This window comes from Antechinus flavipes, chromosome 2 (assembly GCF_016432865.1).
Source record: "Antechinus flavipes isolate AdamAnt ecotype Samford, QLD, Australia chromosome 2, AdamAnt_v2, whole genome shotgun sequence".
Lineage (NCBI taxonomy): Eukaryota > Metazoa > Chordata > Mammalia > Dasyuromorphia > Dasyuridae > Antechinus > Antechinus flavipes.
The window spans coordinates 274,021,923-274,045,922 of record NC_067399.1 but is presented as its reverse complement, the minus strand read 5'-3'; the positions used below and the strand labels follow the sequence as shown (position 1 = coordinate 274,045,922).

Below are 24,000 nucleotides of genomic sequence, written 5' to 3'. Positions count from 1 at the left end.
CGGGGATTGGTGGACTAGTTTATTATTCCCACCTTTTCCCGCATTTCTAGGACCTAGTTTGGTGATTGTTCCCGCAGCAGTCAAGCGGGGGCGACATGGAGTTACTCTCTTTCTTAGAACCAAGTTGTTTTCCCTTCTGCGCTACTGGGCTTTGTGATTCTATTTACTAGTTCCAGGTAAAGTTTACGGCGTGGCTAAGGGACAGTGCTTTCACAACTCTACCATGTTGTTACAATAAGCACATCACTGCACATTATAAAGCACCGTGACATTGATAATTGTTAACCTCCAATCGAGAAGGCACGAAGACTGTGCAGGTAAGCACGTGATCTTTAGGTATGTAGGGAAGATAAAGATATTTCAATTCCATATGTCTAAAATAATAGGATTTTCTTTCTTTGTCTATTATAATAGCTTTTCTCATTTTTCCAAATACATGCAAAGATAATTTACAACATTCATCTTTGCAAAACCTTGTGTTCCAAATTTTTCTTCTTTCTTTCCCCCCTTCCCCTTTCCCTAGGCAGCAAGAAATACAACATAGGTTAAACATATGCAGTTCTTCTAAATATATTTCCATATTTGTCATGCTGGGCAAGAAAAATCAGATCAAAAGGAGGGAAAAAATGAGAAAGAAAAAACAAACAAAAAAGATAGAAATACTATGCTTTGATCCAGTCTCTCCATAGTTCTCTCTCTGGACGCTTTTTCTATCACAAATCTATTGGAATTGTCTTGAGTCACCTCATTGTTGAAAAGAGCCATATCTATCACAGTTGATCATCACACAATCTTGCCATTATTGTGTACAATGTTCTCTTGATCCTGCTTCACTTAGCATCAGTACATGGCTGTCTTTCCAGGCTTTTCTGAAATCAGCCTCCTCATTTCATATAGAACAATGTTTCATTACATTAACTTCTTTAACTATCTCCCAACTGATGCAATTGATAGGAATTTTCAAACTCATGCCTTGGGGAAGACTCCAGAGATGTGAAAGCTAAAGGGGAAGCAGCAAGGTTTAAGACTATTAATTATTTTAATAATAAAATGCTCACTCAGTCGACTGGAGTGCTGGGTGTGGAAGGAGGAAAGTGGAGAGGTAGGAATTGGGGAAAAAGGATATATTGAAACTGTCAGTCTTTATCTGCTTGTCTTCCAATTCTTTAGCTGTCACTGGCACCCAAATCTCTAAGCATATTCTTTTTATTCTGTTAAATACTGTATCTGAGTCATTGAACCTTCTTTTCTCATAAAGGCCTATAGTTGACTCTGTATTTTACATTTGTTTGTTACTTTGTAGCATGAAAATGCAGGACAGTTCTGAAAGCTACTCTTGGAAGGCTATTTTAGTTTACTTTTTTGCCTCCTAGAAAATGCATTCAAGAGATTCCTATATATGTTTTCTTCATAGCACACACACTTTTATAGTAGACAGCATTTAATGCCACATAGTTCTAGGAATGTACACAGAGCAGAATTAGCTATCCTTTTCATCTGGGTGTAAGTCAACAACTAAACAAATTGTATATTTTCAATAAATAGTCACAATATGGGTGTGAACCAAGTCAGCTGAAAAGAGAGCAGCTTGCAGGCAGACAAGTTTTTCTCCTGTCATTACAAAAACCATTTCATGGGCTTAGAGTTTATGTAGATAAGTAAGACCATCCTTGTTTTGTGCTAATCTCATAAGGGATTTTCCCAGCTAATTAAAAAAATCAGATTATAGCCACTTATATAGGACTTAAAATATCAATTTCTTGAACTCCAAATATAATAAGCTTCCATATGTAGAAACACTTTATTTAACCAGTTATTGGGATGCCAAATCTGTTCCACATAAATGGATTTTTCTAGATAAGTGGTAATTGCTGTTTTAAGCACATGCCTTTTTTGTTTTAACCTTTTAAGACAGAATTTTCCTAAGCAGTGTCACTTCATTCTTTGATTTCTTAAGAGTATCTAGAACAAATATTTACTGTTGTTTTGGAGAGAATTATATCACAATACTATAGCCCCAGAGGATGCTATTATTGCTTTTTATGGATTTTTTTGTGTGTGTGTGGGGGGGAGTACCATGTCATCTTTTTTATTTTAAACTTGAGATTTCATAAATTCCTACATTCTCTATAAGATACTCTTGAGATCATTGTCTCTTAGAGTCAGCTCTTAGAACTTAAATGACTCATGCAGGGCCAGTCAGCAACAGGTTAGCTCACTTTCAGCTATGCCATATTCTCTTACAGTCATCATTTTCAAAACATTCCCAGTTTGCTTTTTCTCACATGGGCTAGGAAAAGCTCATTCTCTAGCGCCTAGAATATAGTAAGTGCTCAATAAATGCTTGTGGATTGAATTGTTAGAATTGTGTTTATAAGAGGGATAGGGAATAACACATGACACATGGGACATATTCAGAGGCAGTGATGTGAACATACATTATAATATTATAAAACAAAGTAACTGTAAGACGATGAAACGACCAAGGATAAGGAGTAATGCTTCCATCATCTTGGGAGAGAGATAGACTAGAGGTGTAATAAGACATACATCTTTAGAGGCAGCTTGCATATGGATTCATTTTGCTTATTACAAATAGATTGTAGGGGGGGATTAGGAAGGGAGAGATAGAGTGTGGAAAGAGTGGTAATATTATTCTCCAAAAAGATGACAGAAGCAAAGAAACATTCAAAAAATGCAGTTTAGGCTACACAATTAGGGCAGTGTTGAAATTACTATGTTAAGTTATATACATATTATCCATGCATATTTATAGCTATACATAACAGAATAATGGTGTTATGTGAAACACTAATTTTCTATTCTCTCTATAAGGAAATATTTGTGTACTTGCTGTGTGATTGTGTGAAGTTCATCTTTCATTAATTTTAAAAAAGAAAGCTATAGACTTTTGGTGAATTCCCCCAAATACATGTATCAAATTAAGACAGCTGTCTTTTGTCCAGTTGCATCTGTGGTCGTGGGTGTGGATCAGTGATAAATTACTGTATTTGCAATCCACCATTGGTGAAGGAGATGAGAAGAATGTGTGTATGTGTTCAAGGGAAAGGAGTAAAGTTGTGTTTTGAAACAAAGTCTAAAACAAGAGCTTTTTGTTTTAACCACAAGTATTTATTGATGGATCGAAGAGTACAATTTTAATGGAACAGTAAGGCACAACCGTGGATTAAAACAATTTGCTATACAGCCAATGGGGGAAAATGCATTTTTTTTTTCCTTAAGAACCTTAAATATGCAAGTCACAAAGCCACTAAAGTACCTCTCTAACAGATCACATTGGACAATTCTTCCCTTTTATACAATTCCTATATTACATCATCTGAGTAGTAATCTAGGTTCATTCCCTCATGAGAAAATCACTGGCAATTTGCATCTACACTGCCCCACCTGACCTCTTTCTTACTCAACCTTATTTTTTCAGCTGGCATTCTGATTCAGGATAGGTCAGCAAGGTACCTTACCAAAGAATCCTATGCACACCTTAGATGGGTCTTCTGATGCAAATAAGCAAGCAAGGAACCAGGAAAAAGCCAGTTCGGGGCAGATACAGAAATGAATCAACTCATACAACAGCATGGCACAGTCCAATTCAGGGAAGTCTCAATTAAGCTGACTTTGGTAGGGAAGTTAATCTGGCTTTTTTCAAGGGCCTGCAAACCCATTTCGGGATGTGTGATTGGTGCCAGAGCCCTTGATCCTGAATAATCAGCTGCAGTATATATGAGAAGCTAGAAAGCTAGCTAACTTTGCAATACATTCATCTCTTTGAACCTGTAACATGAGCTGGTAACGAATTCCAGCATAATCATTTGCAAATGTCCATTTTAAAGAGAATTTGTGTGCAAAACTTCAAGATACTGAGGACAATCTTAAAATCTCTTGGTCTAGGATAAGTTAGGCACTTCCTTAACACTAGTCTGTTTACTTGGACACTCAAAGTCTATGATACTTAAGTGTAATAATATTGAAGTATAAACCATGCTGTAGGTGTCAATACCAAAGATCTCAGAGGACACTACCTGCCTCCATTTCCAAGGAGCCATGAGATATCTCACTTACTTCCACAGATGCCTTCTCAGTTAATACCTGCCCAGAAATCAAGCATGCTTCCAGATGGATGGCCAGTTTCTGAAGGGTAAATACTGTACTAACAAGAGTAATCATGCAGGTCAGAGATCAGAGGTGAGGAGACCTACGTGAGCACACCCAAAGAGCTTGACCACTTTGGCCACTCACTTTCAGGAAGAATGCCTCCATCCTGCAGTCTTTTAACTGCAACATAGAGTGTAAGGAGTCCAAGAATGTTCCTATTCTTCAAAGAGGAGTAGTAAGTACCCAAAAGCTCCAGGGGAGGCAATGTTGGAGGTTAAAAACCATCAAGCCACTCACCAACTTTATAAGCCCTGACAAATGTGTGAATGTGATAGGTATAGGAAAGGAAATAGGGTACAGAATAGGGAAGAAAGAACAAGGGAGAGTGAGACTCAATAAAAAGGAAATTTGAGACTGAAAGATTGGCTGTGCAGTTACAATCGTGCAGGTGGAGACATTAAAGAAAGTTGAAGAGGCATGCTAAAAACTGACTAGAACATATGTATGGCTCCAATCTCCATCTAGGAAAGGGCCTTTGCTGGCTCTTGGGGATGGGAGATGGGTGGGAGTGCTTCCCTCCCTCCCTTTTTTAGAATGATGGATTTATAGCTGACAATAACACAAAAAGGAAAGGCAATATTGATAAATGGAAATTTGTAGAGGGAGAAATCGAAGAGAGCAGGACAGCCCAGGTGTACCATTCATTCCTTAGTGCCCTGCTTCTAAAACCAAGGCTGGCAAATGTGTGCTGGCACAAACAGGGCAGGGTTTGTCATGCAACAGCAGCAGCACTTGGGGAGAGAAGGGGCTCTGAAGGGACAGGGAGGAAAAACTCAAGTTCCACTTCTTAAATGCAAGATAATCAGGAACAATTTGGTCCCAATCTATTAATGAAGAAATCGGATGCTCATCTTCTGCTCTACGTCCACCTTCTCCAGAACCTGAAAGAATCCAAATAGGCAGTCAGACAACTTCTTGGCTTTCAGTTCCATCCCTTTAGTAACCCAAGCCACAAATCAGTCATGTGTGGGGTCAGGAAGCCAAATCTCAGAGAAGAGGAAGGAGAGAAGTCTACATCCAACACTGCAAAGGTCAAGTTCACAGGTTTTATCCCAAGCAAATAGATGACTATATATATTTTCTTCCTCCTAGGGATTAGAATTTGACTTCTAGTATAAAAGAAATGATTTCCTGACCTTGACAAACTCTGTAAAGGATATGGCACTGTCTCCGTCCTGGTCAGCTTCTTGGATTGTCCTATCTGCGATGCTGCCCAGCTGCTCATCTGAAATATTCACTCCAACCATCATGCGTAGTACCTATCAACACAAAAAGTCCAGGGAATCATAGGTTGCTTTTAGGGAAAACCTTTTTGTAAATATGAAAATGGTAAGCCAAGGCAGTTTGAAATTTTGCATTAGTTAATTACATTCAACTAGCTTAACTCTGAATTGCAGGTTGATTAGAAAAGAATCTGAAAAGTGAGGCCAACAAAGGTTGAAAAGTACTTGCCCATTATATCCCAAAGAGATCTTAAAGAAGGGCAAGGGGCCTGTACAAGAATGTTTGTGGCAGCCCTCTTTGTAGTGGCCAGAAACTGGAAACTGAGTGGATGCCCATCAATTGGAGAATGGCTGAATAAACTATGGTATATGAATGTTATAGAATATTATTGTTCTGTAAGAAATGACCAGCAGGATGATTTCAGAAAGGCCTGGAGAGACTTACATGAACTGATGCTGAGTGAAATGAGCAGGACCAAGAGATCATTATATACTTCAACAACAATACTATATGATGATCAATTCTGATGGACCTGGCCATCTTCAGCAATGAGATGAACCATTTTCAGATCCAATGGAGCAGTAATGAATTGAACCAGCTACACTCAGCGAAAGAACTTTAGGAGATGACTAAGAACCACTACACAGAATTCCCAATCCCTCTATTTTTGTCCGCCTGCATTTTTTATTTCCTTCACAGGCTAATTGTACACTATTTTAGAGTCTGATTATTTTTGTACAGCAAAATAACTATTTGGACACGTATACTTATTTTGTATTTAATTTATACTTTAACATATTTAACATGTATTGGTCAACCTGCCATCTAGGGGAGGGGTGGGGGAAGGAGGGGAAAAATTGGAACAAAAGGTTTGGCAATTGTCAATGCTGTAAAAGTATCCATGCATATAATTTGTAAATAAAAAGCTATTTTAAAAAAAAGAGTAAAAAAAAAAACAACAAAGAAAAAGTACTTACCCAAAGTCATAAGTGGCCAAACTGTGACTAGAATTTAGGGCCCCAACTACCAAGAGTCCACCATAAAACATTTCATTATTTTCTCCTATACTTTACCCTTTTAGATTTATATTAATATTTTTATTTTATCCCACCCTTCATACTCCCCCAAGTGTTTTAAAACAAAAAAGGAAATCAAAATCTTCATAATATGAATAATCAAGACAAGAAATTCCCTCCTTGGTTATGTCCAAAAATGTCTGTCTCATTATAAATTTTAAATGCATTATAGCCTGTCAGAGAGTAGATAATCTGTTTTTTTAGTCTTATGGAATAGTACTTTGTCATTACACTGATCATTTCTAAAGTCATTCAGATTATTTTTCTTTATAATGTTGCTATTATATCAATTGTTCTCCTAATTCTCAATGAACAGTTTACAGTTTATGAGGTCGTCTTACCTTGTTTCTTCAGAAATTATCCATTTCATAATTTTTTATAGCATATAAGATCCCATTACATTCACATAATTTCTTTAGCCATTTTCCAATGGATGAGAATTCCCTTAGATTTCAGTTTTTACTACTATGAAATAGATTGCTATACGTTGTTTAGATGTACAATTGTTTTTCATCTTTTCCCTGATAGACTTACAAATGATATTGACAGGTCAAAAGGCATGCACAATATAGTGACTTTCTGGGCAGTTTCTATTTTAAAGAGTCATTTTCAAAGTCATTCATCAGAAATTCTCTATATTTAAAAATATTTTTCTTTTATTAGCTAAGACCTGCCTTCTCATCTCTCCAACTGAGAACACAAGAAAAATGAAACCTATTACAAGCACACATAGTAGCTCATCAAAAGAATTTTCCACATTGGCTTATGTTTTTTTTTTTAAAAAAAAAAACCTCTCATTTTCCTATCAGAGGACTTGGATACAGTGTTTACCATTACTAACTCATTACTATTCAGCAATGGTGGTTTGTCACTCATTACATTAATAAGAGTATCTAATTCTTTCGGAGTTGTTTTCACCATACCATATTTGTAATGAATTGTTTTTCTGGTTTGGTTTGCTTCACTCTGTATCAGGTCATAAATTTTCCCAGGTTTCTCTGAAACCATTCTTTTTTTATCATTTCTTTTAGTACAATAGTACTCTAACATGATTATATGCTGTAACTTTTTTTCTTCCTTTTACATATCTTTTAAAAAATTATACATGTACATTCATTTTTTACATATTTCCACGAGTCATGTTGCAAGAGAAAAATTAAAACAAAGGGGAAAAATCATGAAGAAAAAAAGATGAAAATAGTATGCTGCAATCTGCTTTCAGTCTTCATAGTTCTCACTCTCTGAAAAAGGATGGCATTTTCCATCCAAAATTTATTAAAATTGTCCTGAATTACTGAATTGCTGAGAAGAAATCAAGTCTATCACAGTGGATCACCACACAATCATCTTATTGTTGTGTACAATGTCTTTCTGATTCTGTTTGCTTCACTTGGCATTAATTCATGTAAATCTTTCCAAGAGTATCTAAAATCAAGCCTGTTCTTTTTTTATAGGACAATAATACTCCATTAACTTCATATACCACAACTTATTCAGCCATTCCTCAATTGATGGGCACCTGTTCATTTTCCAATTCTTTGGTACCAACAAGTGGAATACATAAACGATAGTGGCACTACTGGATCAAATGGTATACACAGTTTTATAGCCCTTTGGGCATGGTTCCAAATTGTTTTCTAGAATGGTTGGATCAGTTCACAATCCACTAACAATGAATTAGTGTCCCAGATACTTTAACTTCTTTATCCTCTTTCAATTTATGGATATGCCTCAAAGTGACAATCTTTCCCAATTCAAAGAGAACTATAAACATTTTTGTCCATCTTTGGTTTGTTTCAGGACTAATTCTGCTCTTAATCTTTCTTCCCTCTAATTCCCCTTTCCCTCAGATTTTTCTGTTGAATGAAATAAATTTCTGTACCCAATTGTGTGTTTGCATTATATGCTTCCTTCTTTTGAACATTTCAGATGAGAGTGAGGTTGAAGTGTTAGTCACTCCCTCCTACCTGACTTCCTAATTGAGTATAGAGGCCTATTTGTTCATTCTAAGAAAATTTTTCCTAACCTTCCTTTCCCTTCACCTTCATATGTATTCCTCTTTCTTTCTCTCCACTCTTTTTAAAAGACTGTCAAGACATAATAGAACTAATCCCAGATTCCACTTCCCCCACTCCCAATATATTTAGACTGACTCCCTAGACAGAGCTTAAAAGAGAGACAAGTATTATCTCCCCACATTTGAATGTAGTTTATCCTTGTTTAATACCTTATTATTTTTCATTCATATTTACGTTTCTCTTCACTCTTATTAACTTTAAAGTTTCTTTGCAGCTCTGGTCTGTTCATCAAGAGTATATGGAAGTCCTATTTTTTTTTTTTTTTTTTTAGTTAAAGGTTCATTTTAACCCTATTCTATTATGTTACTTTAATGGATAAGTTTTTCTTGGCTTTACCTTTTACAATAATGTAATCCAAATTCTTACATCTTTATAGATAGTAATGGCTACTAAATCATATATGTTCTCAACTATTTCTTCTAGATACTTGTTTTCTTTCTTTCTGGTTGCTTGTATTTTTTTTTTTTTTTTTTTGACTTGGAAATTCTTGATTTAAGCTATAATGCTCCTAAATAGTTTTCATTCTGGGATTTCTTTTCAGGAGGTGAACTGAAGATTATATTTCCACTTTGCCCTTAGATTCTGTTATCTGGGCAGTTTTACGTTTTCTTGAATTACAGTATCTATGCTCTTTTTTTTTGGTCATAATGTTCAAATAATCCAATTCTTAATTTTTTTTCCTACTTGATCTGTTTTCCAAATAAGATGTTTTTGCTTTGAGATATCTTACATTTTATCCTAACCTTTCTATCTTTTTTTACTTTGTCTTAATATTTCTTGTTGCTTTATGGAGTCACTGGCTCTTACTCGGTTCCATTCTAATTATTAGAGGGCTTGTTCTTTTGAAGTTTTGTAGCTCCTTTAGATTTTAAGTCTTTTTCCAGTTCTTTATTCTAATGTTTTTCACAAGTGCTCCCATTTCATTGAAAAAGTAAAAAAAAAAAACAAAAAAAAAACCTAATGCTTCATCTCTTTGAGGATTCTAGTTGACTTTGTGTACAAGCTGTTTTTTTCTCTGGGGCTTTTAATTGATGTTTTGGACTTATTCTGGGTATCTTGAATGCCCCTGCCACCATAATAATTCATTATGATGGGATGCTTCCAACCTATTTTCTGACTTCCCACTTAATGGTCGGGCTAAGTTCTGTGTACTTCTAGAGAGAAGGTCTAAGTTGGTCCTATTGCTGTTGTTGTTATTCCAGGATCTCAGGAATGGACTGAGAATCTGCAAGCTTCCGATATTCCCAAAGTGGTCTGATCCTGGGTCTAAACTCTGCAAGTTCCTGCCCTGGGGTCTTAGCATGAGTAGTCTGCTGCTGAACTTAATCCATATCATCCAGTTAGGAAGTTCTGCTAGACCAATGACAGAACTGTAGTCTTCCCTTTGGTTTGGTATTCCTGCCCTTGTTATTTTTCTGGAGGCTAGAGTAGATGCTGGAAATATGACCTGCCCTGCTCCTAGGTCCAAACCACAGTGATGCTGTCTTTAGAACTTGTTCTGTTTTCTGCTATGGCCCAGGATGTTTCTACCTGGGAATTTGCAAAGGTCCCTTTTTTAACTTGTCCTGCATATGTAAGCTGGACCTGGGTAGTGGGTGACATGAGCTGTTACAGTTACAGTGCCTAAGTATGCACCTGGAACTTTCTTGCTTTACTGTACAGCATGGCTTAACTCCATTCCTGGAGACCTGTCTCCTTTTCTATGCTAGCCTGAATAGCTCACTATGACTTTTTCTAAATTTCATCATCAGGAGTTGGTGTGTTTTCTAAATGTTTGGAGGAATTCTATGGAAGGAAGTTTGGCTATACTAATTCCTGCTATTGTGCCATCTTGATTGCAATTCAAGAAATCCTCTAATTAAAGGTTCATTTTTTCCTCTGCAGAATTAAACTTATTGATCCTGGATAGGTTATTCTTGGTTGCAAGCCTTTTTCCTTTTGAAATATCATATTCCAAGTTTTTCTCTCCTTTATTTTGGTAAATGCCAATTCTTCTGTAATACTAACTTTGACTCTATGATACTGGGATTCTTTTCTCTCTCCCCCTCTCTCCCCCTCCCTCTCTCTCCCTCTCTTCCTCTCCCTCTCTCCCCCTCTCTCCCTCTCTCTCCCCTCTCTCCCCCTCCCTCTCTTTCCCTCTCCCTCCCTCTCCCTCAATTGTTTGGAGTGTTTTTTTCTTTGATGCTGAAAATCTGCATTATGGGAGTGTCTTTTATTTTTTTTCTCCAGGAGGCAGCTAGAAGATCTTTTCTATTTTCACTATGTTTTTTGGTGTTAAGAGACATGGAAGTTTCAATGTGTAAATATGGGCTCTGTTTGGAATTTACTAGGGATGGGTCTGGAGCTCTTCCTGCCAGTGGGACTGAATACTTTGCACTTTGCCTTTCATCTTATATATTTCAAGTTTCTACAAGATTCTAGCAGGTTTTCTTTGGTGCAGTTCTGTACTGTTTGAAGCTTACAGTTGAAATCTCCTTAAAAAAAAAAAAAACAAACTTATACCTTATACATTTTTAGAACTTTAGTAGGATGTTCGTGGGAGAGTTGTATTCCTTTAGGACTTAATATGCCATCATCTTCTCATAATCTTCTTTTTTTTTGGTCCAGATTTCTGATTTCATTGGTATAGGAAACTATTACACTGATAAAGATCAGCACTAAACTATAACACATAGTTTTACACAGTTGCCTGGGCACTTAGACTTTAAGTGACTTAGCTGTGATTATACAGTAAATACTGGAGGTAAAACTGAAACTCAAGTCTTCTTGTTACAAGGCTGATCCTTAATCTTATACCATGATTGTACAAACATCACAGATTAAGGTTTTTTTAATGTCACTGTTATTTATTATGTTTTGACAAACATCTCAGTAGCAAAAGAATACTCTTACTGAAATTCCCTGCAGGGCAAACTTTACATTAACCATTCAACATCACAGTAATGACCTCATTCATTCAACAAGCATTTATCAAGTATCTACTATATATCAATACTAAAAGATCCAAAATAGAAAATGAAATATAGTCTCATATCTTAAGTTTTAGTTCTCATACCTTAAGTAAGTAAGTACTTAATAGTGGCTACTGGGTTGGGTAGAAAAACTGCTGCCCTGGAGAAGTGTAAGAGAAGGACTTAACTCATAGCAACAAGGAATTTGAAAAGTATAACCCCATTTGACCACTGCATCATGGGAAGAAACTTTGTTAACTATGTGATGAATGATACAAAACACTTCATCTAATTCTATCTGGCCAAATTGTCATTCTTCTGTACAAGACTGCTTAAAGAATGGCTTGTGCCTCCTGCTCAGAGAGCCAACTAAATCATAAGAATTGTAGCCTAAATTCCAACTACCAGAGACTGACCTATCTTTAGTATTGTCATGGAAACAGTAAGGTTAAGTTTTTATTATGTTGTTGTAAAAGGTAGCCTATGCATTAGTTTGTTCTGGTAAAATTATGAGTAAAACATACACAAAAAATGTGGAAATAATAGCCAGGCAAGGCACTACATTTACACAGTGTTTTACAGATGGAAAAGAGAGGAGAAAACTTATCTGCCATCCATGACAATTCCTAGATGTCAGGGCAGCTTTGATAGCTGAGTAATATTAAATAGTATTTGTTCAAAACTATAAATATGAGGAATCCTTTTAAAATAAAAAAATTCCATGTTTATGATATTAATAATCTGTATTTGTTATTAATAGCCATTGAGAAAAAGTATGAATAAAAAGCTACAAATTCAGTAACATTTTAAAATGAATTTATGTAATCATAACAGCATCTCATATACATTTGAAAAATAGTAGTACTTGTTTGTGTGTGAATCAATCTACAGAAATTACATTTGCTTATTTATGATAGTGGGTCATGATGCATTTTCTCTTGGAATTAAGTCATTAACGTGACAATACTTGAAATACATACAGATTCATTCAGTAAATTCAATGGATCTTCAGGGGTCCTCAGCACAGGGATCTCTTAGAATTTGGGAACCACTTTTCTAGAGTCAATCTCAGATAAGACTAACAAGATAAGAGAACAGAGACATTTTCTCTGGTTCTCACTACCTCTCACCTCTCCAAAACAAGAACTGCATGAAAGATAAAAGCAATTCCAACAGTTTCCATGATTTTAGGATACCAAGATAAAAATTCAGTAAGTTAACAACAGGGGAAGCTACCTGATAGTCCCTAATGTGGTTACTCAGCACTACCTCTCTCTCTACCATTCACAATTCTAAGCTAATTTGTTATGAGATAACCCACAGGCTTTCCTTTGCAAGCCTCTATATTCTACTCTATATTCTACTAGGGAAAGAGACAGAAAGCTTACAATGGATTTAATTTACAAGGATTTGGAACTTAAAGAAATCCTTTATTCAACTTAACTCAGAAGGGAAGAGCTCCTATGGGCAACTGAAAGCCAGAAAAGTGGGAAGGTATGGATCTAGGGAGGAAATTTCAAAGAAAATGGAGGGAAAAATGACCATGGGGAGAGAAAAGGTCAATAATAAATACATAATCAGGGATATAAGAAAATTTCTACTCTAGGGAAATAACCTTTCTCACTGTCAGAAGAATTGTTTTTTCTAAGAGTGAAATACAGTAGGTAAAAAAGTGGGGAGGCACCAAGGGGCAAGATCTATAAGGCAATAATAGAAACCATTTACGATGAGCCTCAATTTGTTGGAAGCTTTAATTCCATGAGGAATATAGACTAACAAGTTCCACAAAAAATAAAGATCCAGAATAGAAATAACATTAAGAGTGATGGGAATAAATCCTTTTAAAGAAAAAGAGCAGGAGTAGAACTAAGAAAATATAGTAGCAGGAAGTACACTCTTTCCCCACATCTAGAAAATGCACCAGAACAAATCCCAATTGGGAAGTCCAAGAAAATGCCACAGTAAGTCATTTTTCTAACACAAGTCATCAGAGAAGAATAAGTAGATAAATTTATGGACATATCAGGTACAGAGTCTGGCCAGGAGTAATGTGCAGGGACTGTGCCCAAGAGCAAGACAAGATTATAGATTCGTATCAGACAAGCTGTGTTGGTTACTATCAATTCTAGGTCACATATGCACAATGGACTGAGAAGGGGGACCTGTATCTAAGAGTGGCATCCCAGGGTAAAGAATGGATAGAGGACCAAGGCTCTATTGGAAGCAGCAACTTCAAAAGTAGGCAGCAGTGCTATGGCTCAGACCCTAGCAGAACAGGATTTCAGTAACAACTTCTAGCCCGATCTGAAGCCCGCAAAAAAATACCTAAGGAAGGGATTGCAAATAAAGAGAAGCTTGTAGTTCCTTTATTCTGAACAAAGTTGTAGATCGAACCCAAACCCAGGTAGCAACTCACAAAGCTCAGACCAGAGAGCAGTACTCTAAGACTGGATTGGGTCACTGAAAGCTTGCTGGTCCCAAATCAACCTCTGAGATCCTAAAATAACATAGCATCCAGTACCTCAAGAGAGCAGCACAGGAGCAGTCCAGATCTTCCCTCCAGATGTATGGTAGAGCCTAGCCATGCAGAAATTAGTTTTAACTGAGTATACATGTTTGCAACAACTTCTATGAGAAGATTGGGAGGGAGAGAAGCCTGATTAAAAAAAAAAAAACTAATTAAACTTAAAACTAACAAAACAAGTTGAAGGGGAGCAAAGAGGATTTTACTTGACTATTTAACTTTGAGGAAAAAAAAGAGGGGAAGGATTAAATAACTGGATAAAAATAAGGGGGAAAGTAATAAGCATTTATACATCTCCTATTTGTCTGGCATTGTGCCAAGAACTTTCTTACAAATATCTCCTTTGAGTTTTAAAATGAACCTCTGTATTATCTCCATTTTACAGATGAGGAAACTGAAGCAAAGAGAGATTAAGTGATTTGCCCAGGGTCATATAGCTAGTAAGTATATGAAGCAGGATTTGAACTTTGGCTCTTCCTGATTTCAGGATCAGTGTTCTATTCAATGCAACATTAACTGCCCCCAAATAAAGAAAAAGGCAGTAAAAAATGTTAAGCAAAATTCTTGTACTAGGGGAAGAGGTAACACAAGAAAGGTGATTGAAGTAAGGGGAAGAGAGCTGGTAGGAACAGAGTTGCCTAAAACAGCTTAGCTAAAATAATTGAAGAGACATAATACTGTGTTTACAAAGAAAGAGGGAAGAAAAAACTTCAATTAGTGCAAATGGGGGGAAAAGGTACCTAACTTATAATTTAAAATATGAATGGATTAAATAATCCAAAAAGATGAAAAAAGTGACATTAGTTAAGGATAAAAAGGATCTGCTGCTTACAGCAAAGGCATATACAGCATAAAAACAAGGATTAGAACTCTTTTTTACTATTATAGATCATGTTGAATCAAGAAAAGAAAGCAGGAGTTCTGAAAGTGCTATCAGACCAAGAAGAAACATTTAAAATACAAAAATGAATACACTGCACAATTAATCTCAACATTTCAGTGCTACTGACTAGAAAAGGAGTTGACTGACACTGTAGTTCCAGGCGTCCTTAACCTAGGTTCCAAGAACCTCTGTCGACAGGTTTCAGGAGGTTTGTTGTTTAGATGGGGGAAAAAATCCATTTTTATTTCCATATAACTAGTTTCTTTTGTAATGCCATACATTTTATGTATTTAAAAACTTTATCCTGAGAAGAGGTCCAAAGACTATTATACTGCCAAAGGCATCAATGATACCAAAAACGTCTAGAACCATGCTCTAATCAGACATCCTTCTCTCAGCTTTCCTTACACTTAATAAGTCTGAGGGAAAATACAAAGAAACCCAAATCAACTGAAACCTTTCCTGTGGTCTGGTCTAAGCCAAAGTATAAAAATATAGAAAGATCCTTCTGGTGAATTGCCTTATAAACATGATTCTATGGAATTGTCTTTATGAAACCCTATTGCCCATCGGCTTCTGAGTTTGTTGCAGAAGAAGTGAATGAACCTCTCATTCAAGACAGGATATTTTCATCAAAGAACAAGTTATAAAGTATCATTTTACAACTACAGGCTGATACTCAACTGTGATAATCCTTAAAAGTGGCCTGAATCATCTTCCATTTCCTTCTTTCCAGACACTAATTTAATTTTGATTTACTTTAGACTAGCTTTATAGCTCCAAATTATTAAGTTGTGAGCCCACTCTAAAATAAGTGCCGAGTCAACTAAGGTCCTAGAAGATCATTTAGATCACAACTACTCTAAAGCTGTATTGAATTGAAATGTATTTTCTCCTCCCTTAAACCAAAGGAAGAGAAAGAGATCAGGCCAAAGTAAACACATAGCAGCCCCTATCAGGAAAACCACAGATTATGCCAGGAGTGTCAGGTATTAAGGCCAGCTGACAACAGGAGGCAGGCCTTTTCAGAATAGTCTTTGCCCTCTCATTTTAGCTTATATCTCCTAGTTGGTTTTTTGGTGGTTGTTGTTTGTTTTTGAGGCTGAGTTCAGGATGTGTGTGTAGTTGCCATCTTTTCAGTAAGTGTTCTTACTGCCCAAGAAGTCATCTGCCAACAACTAACTTTTCTGAGCTTAATTATTTCCCATATGCTTGTTTGGCCAAATATACAGAGTTTGTTAAGTCAGGTACTTTATATATATCAAGAACAATCTTTTTGCCATTCTCCTACTGAAATACCTACCAGTTCAAGTTTCTTTATATAGTGCTCTGTATCAGAAGCTAGCTGAATGAATTGACAATTTTCTTTATAAGGGGCAGAATCAAAACATAAATTAATCCATAGCTCTAGCACTACATACCTGTAACAATTCATCTCGAGAAATCTTGTCATCTTTATCCAAGTCATACAATCGAAAGGCAACTAGGAAGGAAAAGATAAAATCATTTCAAATGGATGGCATTTTGTTCTTTCCTTTCCCAAAATATTGAATTTATGAAGGAAATATATAAAATTGAAAAAAAAATAGTAGATTTCTCTAAGAGTAATATTATTATTGAAGGGTTTTTAAAAACTAAAAGAAATTAATTCTGAAATGATGATCCTTGGTCTTAAGAATGTAGACCAGCCTTTAATTTGATAGCCAACCTAGCTGATGCTTCTCTTCACTATTAAAAATGGTAGGGTAAAAGATGAAGGCATGATATTAACTGCCCTGAAGACTACTTTAAGTCTCAGCAGATTGTTCCTTTAGTAAAAATCCCTGCTGGAGATATGGTGGGCCAGCTACCTATCCCTTTTAGTTATCTGTTTTCAGTCTAATATGTATCTATTTGCTTTGGGTATAAGGGCGTATAAGACTGTAATAAATCTATTTTTTCATCTACAGTTAGAAAAAAACACAAAACTCTTCTATATTTTATCTTGTTTGATTTCATAAGTTCCCATGAATTCGATGATCATCCCTATGCAAGTAATTCTCAGTTCTATCTTCCTCAAACTTCTCTCTTAATCTCTAGTCACTCTCTCTGCCTATTGAACATTTCAAATTGGATAAAACCCAACATGTCTAAAAATGAATTCATCATTTTCTTTGTTCTCCCAAACCCTTCCTACTTAAAATTTTTACCATTAATGTTGAGGACACCATCAGGCTTTCAAGACACTTCGGTATCATCTACAACTTCTTACTCTCTCAATGCTAGTGCCTTCCCTATGAAATTATCTCCACCACTCCTTGTATATGTAGTACACCATCTTCCCATTAGAATGTGAATTGCCTGAGGGCAATGACCCATGTTTTTGCCTTTCTGTGTCTCCACAGAGGTTAGCATAGGGAGTGTTTGTAAATGCTTGTGGATAAATGCTTGTCGCCTTGAGTTCTGGCCTAGGTTCATTTATTAGCCATGTGATTCTGTGATTTTAATTCTACAGAAAAATGAAAGGCAACTTGTAAACTGGGGCTTGTCTTTTTCTAATACCTACTATCACTTTAACTTTAAATAATTAATTATATTCAGCAAAGTAATTATTTTATAGTAAGTTGTGAGCTTCCATCCATCTGAAAATCACAGATGGAATCCCCAATCACTTGCCAGACTTGTGATTTCAGTGGAATAAGGCATAATGTTCCTTCTATCATTTTGGATCAATACTTGTTTAGAAACTTAAAGTCCTAAAGACTGGCCCAGAGATACTGAGAGGCTCAGTGGCATGCTTCAAACTCTTTTCACCTAATATAATATGAACATACAAATAATTACAAATAATTGGAATAAAACAAAGCATCAAATTAAAATTTCTCTGAATATTAATTTTACAAGTGATTAGATATCTCCACATTTCCTTAAAATATTTAGGTTAAGTTAAACTTAAGTAGCCTTTACAGACAAAAGTGGAAAACAAACTATCATAAAGTAAAACGGCAGAATGACTATTGGCTATATTAAGTCCAATTACCTTAAAAATATTTATAAAATACATTTACAGAAAGAATTCTAATTCATCCAGGTAGCAGGAAGTCTAACCCGTAAGACTACAGGAGAACTTGGAAGCCACATCACTAATCACTGTGACTTGGAAAGAGAGAAAGCTGTTAAGATACTAGTAATCAAGTTATCATCATTCCAGCTATTCCCTAGCAATTTATAGGAGTTTCCCAATTTCTGATGTGGCATGGGGTACAGGAAGGAATCCAATACTGAGCTCAGGTATATAGTAGATGTGGATATTAGGAATTCCAGGAATCAATATGTTTATGGCAGCCTATGGTAGTATTTATATGGGTAGGGAAGGCTAAACAGAACTCCTTGGATTTACCCAAACAACCCTTTGTAATTAATATCAAATAATGCTAGGCTCCTCAGATTGTGAGGAAGGAAGCAGTGACAGATATTTTCCTTCTTAATGATGGAAGAGGCAGGAGTACTTCATTATACTGACTCCCCTATATTTTTCTGTAGCCAGTGAAGGAAGCAGATGGAAGCTAGTTACTAATAGGAGATTTTCAGGAGATAAATGAAGTTGGGTTGATTTTTGTAGCTGTTCTTGATTTCAACAAGACAGAGCCCTGAATGAGTGATATCTCTAAAATGACTTTTTTCTCCATCCCCCTGATTGAAGATGAGGTAGAAGTAGCTTGTCTTTTCTGGGAAGGCTTTTGCTCTACCTTTATCAATTTTCTTCAGCTTTCTTGACTCATTTTATTGCCAATTTAGTGGACAAAGACCTGAAAAAGGACCTGCTTCCTGAGGGCAATGAAATCTAAAATCATAATCAATGTTAAATAGGAAAACACAGATCTTAGAACAGATAGATGGTGTTTTATATAAGGTATGGGGTAGGAGAGATCAACCTTTAAAAATATTTTAAATGGGTCAAGATGTAAATTGCATGGCTGACATGTAATAAGCTTGACAAAAATTTTATTTATACTGCCTTTTGGGTAGTAGCCATGGATCTGCTCAAGTAGTCTAGAGTCCTAAAAGACTAGCACAGGAAAATTAAAGATATACCTGTTTAAGGTGAAGAACAATGGAGAAATGTTAATGTCTCATTCCATACAACTGTTTATGGGGTATAATTAAAGCCCCTTGGAAACACATGCCCTTTGGTGAACCAAATAATCTGGTACAATAGAGACAGATAAGGGACTCAATCTTAAATGTGAATATGCAGTGTTGCAGTGAATGTGGGACCACATGATTATCTTAAGTAAGGACAATATTTAATACTCTTCATGTCAATCAGGAAATTTACCTTTATTCTCTTATTCTATGTCAGGGCAAGAGGTTCTCACTGTAGTTTCTATTCGGGAGAGGAGACTGAAATATCATTTAAATTGCTCCTATGGAAACCAGCATCAAAGCTCATGTGAACATATTCTTATTCTTTATAGCTCTCTCATACCATTGCCTCTCTGATCAGGACACTCATTATGAAGGTTAAATTTGGCTTGGTACCATCACCATTAACTGATTTTCCACAGGCAATTATTATCACTGAATGTTTGTAGAAATTTTTAAAAGTACAACTTCATCATCACCACCACCACACCCCTAATAACTGGGATTGTATGTTTTCCATCAAAGTTCTGTTTGATATATTAATGATACTTAAGAAGGGAGAAAGCTGTTTGGCCTTCAAGACTGACCTGATCAGAAAAGACTGCTTTTGGCTATCATCTCAATTAAGGTTTCTGTCTCATCAGATTATTCAATAAAACCCAAGAAAATGATTCAGGTTCCACTTAATTGGTAATCTTTCCTCAAGGATGATTTGAACAACTTTTTCCTATAGGCTAGAAGGTGTGCTCTTTTTAAAAAAAAACAGAAAAGGTAAAATTGTATTTTTATAATTGTGATTGATAAAAATTCACCTAGAAAAAAGAAAATTCATTAATTAATCTGGTGGTAATATAATTCCCAAGATGGGGGTAAAGAGAGTATGCAGCTAGCTCTCACAATAGAGGCCTCTAAAGGGGGCAAGATTTGGTACCATTTCCTGATGGAGCTCCTTTGTAGTGGTCTATTTGGTTGTTAAAATACTATAGGGGATGAGTTCTGCAATTAACTCAGGTCCTAGCAGGACCTGCATTTCATGCAAGAAGCCTGTGACTTAGATATTTTGCCACAGATGGCCTGGTTAGCAATGGAGACACTGCCATCTGTGCTACTGATCAACTGTTCCTGTGATACTCCTTGACATTTTCTCTTTTTAGATCAGGAAATCTATAACCTGCTCTTGAAATTATCATCAATATGAGAATGAAGATTGTTTAAATTTTTACTGTTTGATTAAGCTCCTCTTTTAATGCTGTTTATGAGCTTTGAATTGTTTTAAAACTACTTACTAGGGTAGATGATACCCTAGAAAAATTCTGAGAGTTTGCCACTGGGGTGGGATGTAATAGGATGGTACTTGTTTTACATCAATTGGACAATCAAATGGACCTTAGTAAGGGTATATGGAGGATGTCCTTGAGAATTGAGTGGCCTGATGAATTTAGAGCTAGAAACATTAGTCTGGCCTCATTGTTCACTGAGGCATAAAATACCCAAACCAATGGAACTAGACCTTTTAGCAGAGTTACTATTGATTTCTGATTCCTGAATAAATGGCCTGAATGACTCAAGGGATTTTCCTTAAGTACAGTCTAATTATATCATTTCTATGCTTACTAATATCCAGTAGCTACCTATCATCTCTGGAATCAAAAATAAAATACTCAGTTTGACATTTAAAGCACTTGATAACCTGGCTCCCTCACCCCCCTTCCATCTTATACTTTGCTACACACCCTTCCTAGACAATGAATACTTTGATTCATGACACTGGCCTCCTTACCATTTTTTGAATAAGGATTCTTGAATATTTTCACTGACCCTCCCCCATCATCTTCACCCCCTGCAGGGTTTCCCTAAAATTCCAGGCAAAATCTTACCTTCTATTGGAAGATTTTCCTAATCCCTTTAATTCTAATGCTTTTCCTGTTATTTATTTCCTATTTATCCTGTATAAAGCTTCTTTGAACATAATCATTTGCATGTTGGCTCCCCCATTAGATTGTGAGTTCCTTGGGGGAAGGGGCTGTCATTTGCCTTTCTTTGTAGCCCCAATGCATAGCAGAGTTTTTACTAAATGTTTAGTGGCATCAATAATTCTTTTGGGCAATTAAAACTCTTTACAAACTGGTCCTAGGCCTATTTCCAACTATATTATTCCATATCCTGAACTCTATAATCTAGCCAAACTGTCCTTACATCTGCACCTTCCCTGACCCTCCATCCTTGGCTGCTAGCGCTTGCAAAATGTCCTTGTGTACATTTTGTATATTTTTTCACATGCAAATTCATGTAAACATATTCTCTCTTAATGGCATTTAAGCTCCTTTAAAAGACTCATTGATTTTTGCATTTTCAGTGCCTGATATTTTGTACAAGTTTAATTAAAACTTCTTGGCTAACTGAGCCAAGAAGAACCAAACCAAACCAAGAAGTATTGAAAGCAGCTAGCAAATCTCCAGTCTATCCTTGAGATTCTGGGATAACAACACTAAAAACTGGAAGAAGGCAATAACAGGCTCAGCGGAGATTTTTCCTCAAAGTGTGCAGAACCTGGCTCTAGCATAAGTTTGAAGTTAGAATATGGAAATGGGTAAACAAAAAAAGAAATTCATCGTAAACAACTATTATAGGGGCAGGGATGCTCAAGAAACAAACCCAAAAGTAGAGAATAACTCCAAGACATCTATAAGTAAAACCTGAGACAAAAACTACAGCACAAAATTAATGAGAATTCCTTGAAGAGATGAAGCAAGAATTTTTTAAAAAGAATTTAAAAATAAGTTTATATATTTATATATATTTTATATATTCATATAAAAAAATGAGAGCACTTAAAAGAAAAAATATTAGGCCTTGCCCCCTCCCAAAAAAACCCCTTAACTCGAAAATTAGAATAGATCAAATAGAAGCTAATTATTTCATAAGGCAATAAGATAAATTAAAACAAAGTTAAAAGATTGAAAAACTAAAAGAAAATATTATCACAAGGCAAAAAACAGATCCAAGGAGAAAAAAATTTGAATCACTGGATTATCTGAATTTCATGATTAAAAAAAGAAGAGCCCCTAGACATTATTTCAAGAAATCTTAAAATTACTCAGTTCTCTTATAAGCAAAGAATAAAGTGGATAGTTTCTGGAAGAAATCCCTAAGTCAAGACTAACAGGAATAGCACAGCTAAAAGTCAGAGTTTCTAGGTCAAAGGAAAAAAATACTGCAAACAGCAGGAAAGAAACAATTCAAGTACTGAGGAGACACAGTGATGATCACACACAATTTAGCAGCCACCTTGATAAAGGAATACAGAACTTGGAATCAGATATTGCAGAAAACAAACAGCTTACAGCCATGAGTAATTTACCTAATGAAAATGAGTATAATGTTACAAGGAAAAGAAATGGATCTTCAACAAAAAAAAGAATACTTCTCATCAATTCCTGATTAAGAAGATCAGAGCAGCAGAGAAACTTTGAAAACTTAAATACAAAAGTAAAGAACAACATAAAAAGGTAAACAAATGACTTACATTCAAACATGGTATCATCACTCCATACAAGTGTTCCCTGTGATCCCTATCTATCATCAGGGATCACAGAAAGAAATCTAATTAGATAAGGCTTGAGAGACATCCCTATTATATTGTGTTGATCTTAAGAATGGAAAAAAAAAAAGGGAAGATGAATACAATAGGAAGAGGAAGGAAAAGTAAGGAAAATTATCCCATATAATTAGTGTGCACAAATAGAGATCTATTCAAAGAGGAAAGAGTACTTGAACCTCACTCTTATCTGAATTGGCTAAAGGAAGGAAGAATGAATTAATTTATACAGAAATACATTTAACTCAACAGAGAAATAGGAAAGAAAGGGGAGAAGAGAGAGGAGGAATTAAAAAGAGGTAAAATTAAGAGAGTGATTAATTCTTTGTAAAAATATTTATAATTCCTTTGAAGTGGCAAAGAATTGAAACCCAAGTAAGTGCCTGTAAGTTGGGAAATGATATTATATAAATATAAATATTTATAGAATATATAAGTTTTTATATATTCTATAAATATTATAGAATACTATGATAGTATAAGAAGAAAATGAGGAAAGGAATAAGCATTTATGCTAAGTGTTTTTCACAAGTATTATCCCATTTGTTATAACAACTCTGAGATAGATGCTTTATTAACCCCATTTTACAGGTAAAGAAAATGAGAAGTTTAGTAACTTTCTCAGGATTACTCACCTGGTAAGTGCCTGAGGCCTTACTGAATCCAGACCCTAGCTCTAGTCAGTACCAGCTATCAGCTGCCTCAGAAGTGAAGGGGTTGATTTCAGAGAAAAATGGGAGGACTTCTACATAAAGTAATGCCACGTAAAGTGAACAGAATCAGGAGAACAACTTATACAGGAACAACAAAGTGGTAATATTATAAGTGGTCTCATAGTCAATTTTGTTGTTATTTAGTCATTTCAGCCATGTCTGACTCTTTGTGATTCCTATTTGGGATTTTCTTGGCAAAGATACTGAAATGATTTCCCATTTCCTCTTTCAGCTCATTTTACAGATGAGAAAACTGAGGTAAAGGAACTTCCCTAGGATCACACAGCAAGTGTCTGAGACCTGATTTAAACTTGGGAACAGGCCCTACCTATTTGCTGCCCCGAATGTGCCTTCATTTTACCGATGAGGAAACCTCAGCCCAGAAGGTTCAGTGATTTGCCAAAGATCATCCATTTTTGAGGTGTCAGAAGTAGAAAAATCAGTGAGACTATTTAAAATCCACTTTCTCAAGCAAAATAAAATAAAACTTATGCAAAATGCCAAAATATTCATGCTGTTTATCGCTGGATAATCAAATATTAATATGTGATACCATTTTCATAATAAATTGAATAAAAACAAGCACTAGGAAAAAAAATGCTAAATGACTATTTCTCTTCACACCTATCAAAGTTATATTGCTTAGAGACTCAAC

At 35.7% G+C, this 24,000-nt stretch overlaps 1 protein-coding gene and 1 long non-coding RNA gene across 2 annotated transcripts in view; one reads left to right on the top strand and one right to left on the bottom strand.

Annotated features, from left to right (window-relative positions):
* The first annotated feature begins 113 nt into the window (after positions 1-113).
* LOC127549256 (uncharacterized) lies at positions 114-23,853 on the top strand. The gene is made up of 2 exons (XR_007950544.1): positions 114-317; positions 23,578-23,853. It is a non-coding gene; the product is annotated as an uncharacterized LOC127549256 (long non-coding RNA).
* Positions 3,111-24,000, bottom strand: part of CHP1 (calcineurin like EF-hand protein 1) — a 48,514-nt gene continuing 27,624 nt past the window's right edge. Inside the window, exons 5-7 of the mRNA XM_051977109.1 lie at positions 16,331-16,392; positions 5,310-5,432; positions 3,111-5,054 (exon numbers count right to left, since the gene is read on the bottom strand). Of these exons, the coding sequence (XP_051833069.1) occupies positions 5,001-5,054; positions 5,310-5,432; positions 16,331-16,392 (239 nt within the window). The 3' untranslated portion in view covers positions 3,111-5,000. The remainder of the gene's footprint in view (positions 5,055-5,309; positions 5,433-16,330; positions 16,393-24,000) is intronic.